This window comes from Heterodontus francisci, chromosome 19 (assembly GCF_036365525.1).
Source record: "Heterodontus francisci isolate sHetFra1 chromosome 19, sHetFra1.hap1, whole genome shotgun sequence".
In the NCBI taxonomy this organism is placed as follows: domain Eukaryota; kingdom Metazoa; phylum Chordata; class Chondrichthyes; order Heterodontiformes; family Heterodontidae; genus Heterodontus; species Heterodontus francisci.
The window spans coordinates 90,935,299-90,943,741 of NC_090389.1; the positions used below are offsets into that span (position 1 = coordinate 90,935,299).

At 43.7% G+C, this 8,443-nt stretch overlaps 1 protein-coding gene across 5 annotated transcripts in view; it reads left to right on the forward strand.

The window, feature by feature from the left end:
• The window catches only part of usp19 (ubiquitin specific peptidase 19), a 205,714-nt gene that overhangs the window by 145,616 nt on the left and 51,655 nt on the right, over positions 1–8,443 (forward strand). For all 5 annotated transcript variants that reach the window (XR_010977002.1, XM_068052211.1, XM_068052208.1 and 2 more), the window contains exons 16-18: positions 3,530–3,631; positions 5,322–5,462; positions 7,543–7,658. Coding sequence is in view for 4 of the 5 variants with exons in the window: in XM_068052211.1 (XP_067908312.1) it covers positions 3,530–3,631; positions 5,322–5,462; positions 7,543–7,658 (359 nt within the window). In the remaining variant the exon portion in view is untranslated. The remainder of the gene's footprint in view (positions 1–3,529; positions 3,632–5,321; positions 5,463–7,542; positions 7,659–8,443) is intronic.

Below are 8,443 nucleotides of genomic sequence, written 5' to 3' on the forward strand. Positions count from 1 at the left end.
TGACTCTGCATGCTTTGACTTTATTCATAATCTATTATGTAGTTCCCCATTGAAGGCCTTTTGGAAATCTAGACATCTACTCCATTACCCTTGTCTACTCTCTCTGTTACCTCTTCAAGGAATTCGTTGAGGTTGGTCAAGTAAGTCTTTCCCTTTTGAAGTCGAATAAAGAGAAAGTCTTCCAGTGCATGAATTTATACCTGGGTAAGAAATATGCTTTGATGTGGTCTGCTTGTATGTGGAGTCAATTGTGCCAGGTTATCTCTGCAACTTGTGCACTATAACCTTGCAGTGGTTCGACAGCTTTTCAAAAACAAACCTGCATATTCTTTTAAAAACCACTGAGCTATACATTCTAACACAGGAGACAATGACCAAAACAATACAAGATGCTTTTCTGGAATATTATCAAACATAATGAGACATGACCCAAATCACATCAGCTAATGTGAAAATAGTCTTCCGTTTGTCCCTCCCTACTTTGTTTATTTTTGACTGTGTACAAGGATGACATCGTACCCAGGATTCTCTGCCTTTTACTTCAATGCTACTGAAAATTCCAGTAGAAAAATATGCTTTAAATGGGCAGAGTTGACCAGAGACACAGACAGATACGGAGAGAAAACACATGTGCTGGGGTTGTGTGGGCGGCACAGTGGCGCAGTGGTTAGCACCGCAGCCTCACAGCTCCAGGGACCCGGGTTCGATTCCGGGTACTGCCTGTGTGGAGTTTGCAAGTTCTCCCTGTGTCTGTGTGGGTTTTCTCCGGGTGCTCCGGTTTCCTCCCACAAGCCAAAAAGACTTGAAGGTTGATAGGTAAATTGGCCATTATAAATTGTCACTAGTATAGGTAGGTGGTAGGGAAATATAGGGACAGGTGGGGATGTTTGTTGGGAATATGGGATTAGTGTAGGATTAGTATAAAAAATGGGTGGTTGATGTTCGGCACAGACTCGGTGGGCCGAAGGGCCTGTTTCAGTGCTGTATCTCTAATCTAATCTAATCTAGTAAATAAAGCTCCAAAGTGGAAGCTCAGCAGGCCCTCAACAGATCTTAATACACACATTCTACCAACCCATCAGTAGACCAGACCAAAAACAAAATGTTATATATTTGTACTTATCAATTTGTGTCAGAGCTTCTGAGACACTTTTTCTCAGCTTGCACATCGTCAACGACATGTCTAGATGCTTGTTATTTTCTTCAAAGCCTCGTCGCTCTTATGAGTCTCCAGACCATTTTTCCCCTTAAGAGTTAGAGAATTTCTAGCTTTTCTGCAAAATTGCAGTTCCATCGTTTGAAATGGTTTTTCATGGGGTGGGAGGAGGGAAGCAAAATAAAAATCTCTGGTCCCAATGAACTATGCCATGGTTAGTTCTTAAATCAGTGAACTGTTCCTATACTATTTTCTGGCTAATAACTGCTCCTTGGCATGAAAAATACATTATAGAAAATAAATATTGTGGTGAGACAAAGATACTTAGTACAAATTGCGGCTCAACATTCATTTCCTCATTCATTTCTAATCTGTGAAGCACTTGGATAGTTTTAATAAAAACAGACCACATATAGAAAGAATCTGCATTTATACAACACTGTTCATATCCTCAGGATGTTTCAGAGCACTTTGCAGACACAGGATTAAATTTTGAATTGTTACTTGTAATGTAGTGAATCATGGCAGCCAATATGTGCACAGCTAGCTCCCACAAGCAGCAGTGAAATGAATGATCAATTTGTGTGCTGTTCTTGCTGTTATGGGGAGCAATGCTGGACAGGAAACTGCACAAGCTAATAACTGTCAGATTTTGGTAATGAGGAATTCTGACTTTGCCCCAAAGGAGATTGTCGAATGGACATTTCCAGACAGTCACTGTTCTGATACCAACGTCATGTGTAACTGTGTTCCTTGTAAGCCTACTGTGCTCCTTCTTGGTGGTGTTATGAGCCTGTAGTTTTTTTCGGGAAGAATGCAGTGGGACTTTAATGCTGGAAAAGGAGCCGTACTGCTTTAAGAACCAGCAAGCCTCAGGAGTTAGAGTGCAGTTCGGTTGGAGACTGTGATTCAAAGGGTGCATTCTCGTTGCCTTGGATACAGCCACTTGGACTGAGCATCGAGAGATACATTTGTTACAATTTAATTTTGAACTGGCTTATAGTGGGAAACAGCCTGTTCGAACAGACAGACAGCTGTGTGTTAGCACCTGAAAGGAGAAACACACCATTTAAACTGAAAGAAGAGAATTTAGTCTGTTTATTATTCTCTCTCAAATTTCTAAAAAGAAAAGTCAAGCCAAAACACAGATCTCTGATAATTTAAATGGAAGGAAGGGAAGTTAGACTGTGACGATCTTTTATCCCTCAAAAAACTTCTAAAGCCAAATTGATTTATTAAAAAGTGCTTGCAAGTGGTTAGAAGACTACGGACTATTCTACCATTGAAGAACCTTTTTCCCCATCGGACGGCTGTGAGGACTTCAAGCAACCTTGGACGGTTTCACCCAGCAGGAGCATAAATTTGCAAGGACTCTAATTTTTTTCTATTTTTAATGTTTATATCTTTGTGTTTAAGAATTTAGTTTTTCTAATTAAACAGCTAATTTGTTGATTTAAAGACACCTGGTTTGGTTAACCTCATTCGGGGGTTAATTGATGGTACAATTTGGCTGGGTCTCTCTTTAATTTGAAAGTTTAAAATGATATGTTAGGCGATCTGTGGAGGGACGGGATTGAATTAACACTGCATTTCTCCCACCACAATCAGAATCGTATATTTTGATTGGGGACTTTGGAGCGATAGGTAGTAACAGGGGACATCTCCTGAATTCTCAAACCCTGCCTCCTAGCCACTGACTCATGCCCCTCCCTGGCCACTATCTGAGGCTGCCCCAAACTGTTTGACCCTGAACTGAGTGTCTGACCCCATGTCCACTTCATCAGGAGTACCTACTTCCACATGCGTAATGTCGTACAACTCTTGCCCTGCCTCAACTTATCTGTTGAAACCATCATTCATGCCTTTATCTCCAGAATGAACTGTTCCAAAGCGCTCCCACCTTACACACTGTAAACTTGAGCTCATCCATAACTCTGCTGTCCATATCCTAACTCTCACCAAGTCACCCATCACTGACCTTTGTTGGCTCCCAGTCTGGTATCACATCTGTTTCAAAATTCTCATTCTTTGCACCTCCCATTTCTATAATCTCCTGCAGTGCAAAAACCTTCTGATATTTCTGCGCAGCTCTAATTCAGGCCTCTTGAGCATCCCTGATTTTAATCGCTCCATCATTGGTGGCTGTGCCTTCAACTACCAAGGCCTAAGCTCTGGAATTCCCTCCCTGAACCTCTTTTCTTCAAGACACTCATTAAAACCTCCATCTTCAACCAAGTTGCTCCAATATATCTTTGAGTGTCAAGTTTTGTTTGATTATGCTCTTGTGAAGCACCTTGACGTTTTAAAGAGCGCTATATAAATGCAAGTTGTTGAATTAATTGCTCTGTCCCTCCCCTCCCCTCCCGCTGCCAGATCTTGGTGAGTGTGAGCAAGGAGAATGCCAGCGCCACTGACGTCCTCGACACAATCTCTCGGAATATGAAGATGAAAGCTGACGCACTGCGACTGGCCGAGGTGAGTCCCTGAAACTAAGCAGAGGTGGCGTGACTTTAAAACACCAGAGAAAGGAACTGGATGAGGCATTGGATTTGACACTTGTCTTTGACCTAGCTTCAAATCCAGCCCCGTTTATAGGGTTGCCAACCCGCCAGGATCATACTGCAGTCTCCGAGGGTAAAAGATTAATCTCCAGGACATTCCTGTAAGCAAAAAACTAGCGAAAACTAGTTAAATTCATTTTTCATTTTCTTTGAATACTTCTGTTAATAAAAGTTTACATTGAAAACAGTGGCTGTTGTATTGAGCAGATGGAGGGGGAGAATGGGTGGCAGAAAGTCATGTGATGAAACTTCCAGATATATGTCCATCTAGCGTTGGAAATCCTATTGAGAGATGGGATGGAAATCTAAATGAGATGTCTTCTAGTTAGTCAGCATGGATTGATAACAAAGGTGCCCCGAATTCAGTACTGCATTTACTGTCTCATTGATGCCACAGGATGCACAGTGTAGACAAAGGAAACACACGGACACTCTTCTAAGGTTGGGGCTGAGACACATTGGGTGGAATAGAGGGAGCTTTACTCTGTATCTAACCCCGTGCTGTACCTGTTCTGCGAGTGTTTGATGGGGACAGTATAGAGGGAGCTTTACTCTGTATCTAACCCCGTGCTGTACTTGTCCTGCGAGTGTTTGATGGGGACAGTGTAGAGGGAGCTTTACTCTGTATCTAACCCCGTGCTGTACCTGTCCTGCGAGTGTTTGATGGGGACAGTGTAGAGGGAGCTTTACTCTGTATCTAACCCCGTGCTGTACTGTCCTGCGAGTGTTTGATGGGGACAGTGTAGAGGGAGCTTTACTCTGTATCTAACTCTGGGAGTGCTCAATGCTGGCAATTGGGTGCCTGAAATAGATCCAGTATGAGTGACCTCATTTTGATTCCAAAAATTACTTTAGGGAAAAAAAAAAGTGTAGCAAGAACTGATATTGTGGCTTAATGAAATTCACTCTTTAATGCCTATTATAATTTTTAAAGAAAGACTGTGCATGTCACTGAAATTCAGCTTCCTAAAGATGAGAATATTCTGATCAGTGGAATTGCGAAAATTTCTTTCTCTAAGGAGAAGAAGCCCAGCTTCGCCAATCTATCCATGCAACTGAAGTTCCTCATTCCTGGAACCATTCTCATAAATCTTCTCTGCACCCTCTCTAAAGTAGTCATATCCTTCCAAAAGTGTGGTGCCCAGAATTGGACATATGACTCTCTGACTCGGTGCTCCAGTTGAGGCCACTCCGGTGTTCTATAAAGCTTCATGATAACTTCCTTGCTTTTGTACTCTATGCCTCTAATTATAAAGACAGGATCCCGTATGCTGTTTTAATCACTTTCTCAACCTGTGGCCTTCAACATTTATGCATTCTGTTCTTACATGCCCTTTGAATTGGCCAGGGGTCCTGCTCCTGGTCATTGTCAAGTTAGAGCGTGGGGAAAGCTGTCAGGGTTAGTACTCCGACATCCAGTGACTCCATCTTGGAAAGTGTATAGTTGTGAACATTGGCTGAGTAGCAGCATTGGCTCGAATAAGCCGTTAAACCTCAACTCCTAATGCCAGTGTTGCATTCATACAAAGTGCTGGGTTGTCTGGTGATAACTAACCTCTCATTTTTGCTTGATTTGTTTATTTAAAAGTTGGTTTCTCCTATAGGTTGCAAGGAATAGGTTCCATCAGCTATTTCTGCCGTCTCAGTCCTTGGACACCATGTCCCCCGGTGACACACTCTTCTGCTTTGAGGTGCTGACGAAAGAACTTGCAAAGGAGAGGGTGCTCGAATTGAAAGTGCAGCAGGTACCTCCTTCACTCCATACTGTTTGCTGTTTCTGCCTTTAACCATGGCTGCTAATTTTTGCAGGTTTACAGTTTGTCAGGCACTGCTCTCCCTTGCTGGGTTTCTTGGGCAGCTGGCTGAGGTGGTGCCATTTAGGCAACTCCGTATCGGCTGGGTATGGTCACGGTTATGTTACTGGCAAGTGATCCAGAGGCTTAGACTAGTAACCCAGAGAACATTAGTTCAAACCCCACCATGGCAGTTTGAGTACTCCGTTTTAAATTCTCTGTAAATAAAAACCTAGTGTCAGTAAAAAAAAAAAAAAAAAATGACCACAAAATTGTCAGATTGTCGTCAAAAACCCAACTTGTTCACAATATCCTTTAGGAAAGGAAACCTGCTGTCCTTATCCAGTCAGGGCCCATATGTGACATCAGTCCCCACACTAACGTGGTGCATTCTTAACAGCCCTCTGTAGTGGCCTAGCGCGTCACTCAGTTCTATCAAACCAGCTACTAGCGGTTCAAGAAGGCTCCCACCAACTTCTCAGAAGAAATAGGGTTGGCGGTAAATGCAGGCACTCATCCCAAGAATATATATTTTTTAAAAGATGCCTGTCCATCTCCCATATTCAACCAAAAAGCAGTTTTGTTTTGTAGATTTTTGCCAATGGCACTGCCCAAATTGCAGGTGCACTCTCAAGATTAGCACAGCAGGCTTTCCTCATGGTTCACCTGAATAGTATGGGTGAGAGAAAGGTCCCAGTGCTATCCTTTGTTGCCTTATCGCTGATGGGAGGAATGTAGAGATGCTGTAGTTGGTTTCTTAACCCCCAAGGAAAGGAGACTGCTTCCTCTACTCTCCAGTGTAAAGTACAAATATGTAAACTTTAGGTAAGGACAAGATTGGACTCATCCATGATTTTTATTATTGGGATGTGCACAACAAGGGCAAGACAGCATTTATTGCCCATCCCTAGTTAGTTTGAGGAGATTGAGTCAACCACTGTGGATCTTCAGCTGCATATAAAGCAGGTAGGGGTTTTGATGGTCATGCTGAGGGCCTGACCGTTGCAATCTGGAAGAAATTCTGTGTCATCATGGGCTAGTTGTCAGTGTTACAAGTTAAGTAACTCACCACCTATCCCCCCAATACCTGTCCACCATCTACAAGGCACAAGTCAGGAATATGATGGAATACTCTCCACTTGTCTGGATGGCTGCAGCTCCAACAACAATCAAGCTCGACACCAACCAGGACAAAGCAGCCCGCTTGATTGGCACCCCATCCACCACCTTCAACATTCACTCCCTTTACCACCGACGCACAGTGGCAGCAGTGTTGTACCATCTACAAGATGCACTGCAGCAACTCTCCAAGGCTCCTTCAACATCACCTTCCAAACGTGCGACCTCTACCACCTAGAAGGACAAGGGCAGCAGATGCATAGGAACACCTCCACCTGCAAGTTCCCCTCCAAGACACACACCATCCTGCCTTGGAAATATATCGCCGTTCCTTCACTGTCACTGGATCAAAATCCTGGAACCCCCTTCCTAACAGCACTGTGGGTGTACCTACCCCATGTGGACCGCAGTGGTTCAAGAAGGCAGTTCACCACCACCTTCTTGAGGGCAAGTAGGGATGGGCAATAAATGTTGGCCTAGCCAGTGATGCCCACATCCCATGAATGAATTTTTTAAAAATTGAGTATTACCAATCCACTGACACAAGACTTTCAATAATAGATCTTCCTATTTAGAATAAATAGTTGATGGGCTGTGCTGTAACAGCTGTGGAACAATTACATTCTCATCATCCACTGCTACAAACCTGCCGTCCTTCTCTTGCAGTTAGACCGATAGAGCCTTGTTGGAGATTGTTAACCCAGTTGATATTTGTATGAACTTATGGCTATGGTTGGTGATTGCTCAATGAGATATGGTTCTTAATCTTGCCCAGTAATGACCTTGGAATACATAAGCTGTACTCAGTTGCTGCCTTACTACTTGACTTTAGTTGTGCATTGAGTGTCTCATGCTGTAAGTGACTCTCTCAGCTGGTATGCATGTCTAATTTGCTGCCTCTCTCTGTCTATAGCGGCTGTTAATTCCCAACATCCCGATCAACAAGTGTGCCGCCTGTCAAAAACCACAACAGCCCGATGAAAAGCTGCGGCGTTGCACCAGTTGTTACCGAGTCGCCTACTGCAACCAGTGAGTCAGCCCTTCAAATCCACACAGTACTGACATAAGCACCAGCTGTGGCCACTAATTTTCCTCATTGTTTTCATGTCTGTTCACTTTTCCCAGGGAGCATACTGAGAGTAGTGGGTAGATTCACAGGCTGATTAACAGTCTGATAGAGTGGCATTATCATTGTTTTGGTATCTTCATGCTCTTCCTTCAGAGAACAGTGTGGAGCAGTGAAAGAAATCACAGGCTGATCAACAGTCTGACGGGCCGCCACGTGAATGCTCCTTCCATGACTGTGGCCATCTTTATCCCAGCCGATAGGGAAAGTTAATCCTATATAGAGGATTTTATTGGCTTCCACAGCCTGTACAATGAGGGGTTGGGGGAGGCGCCCTCATCCCCTGGGCATGAGTATCCCATTGGAATTCCAAGCCAGAGCTTTGGAATTTACTCATCAGGACTGTCTGGAGTGGCAAATCGAACCCAGGCCTGTCGTACTCCAGTGGGAATGTTGCCAGTGAGGTAGAGGCTTCTCATTGCCTTTGTTGATGGCCAAGGGCCCAGGTTTTTGGTCTTTGGATTCCATCCATTCACAGTTGAGGCTGAAATGTTGGCCAGGACCTGGGGAGATCTTTCTGTTCTTTAAGTAGCACTATGGTAAACATCTACCTGCACAACTGGCATAGCAGACAGGGCCTTGGTTTAATTCTTCATCCAAGTGGTGCCCTCTCTGACAATGTAGCATTCTGCACTGGAGTGTGCTCAAGTTCTAAAATGGCAATAAATTTATTGTCCTGTGCCAGCAA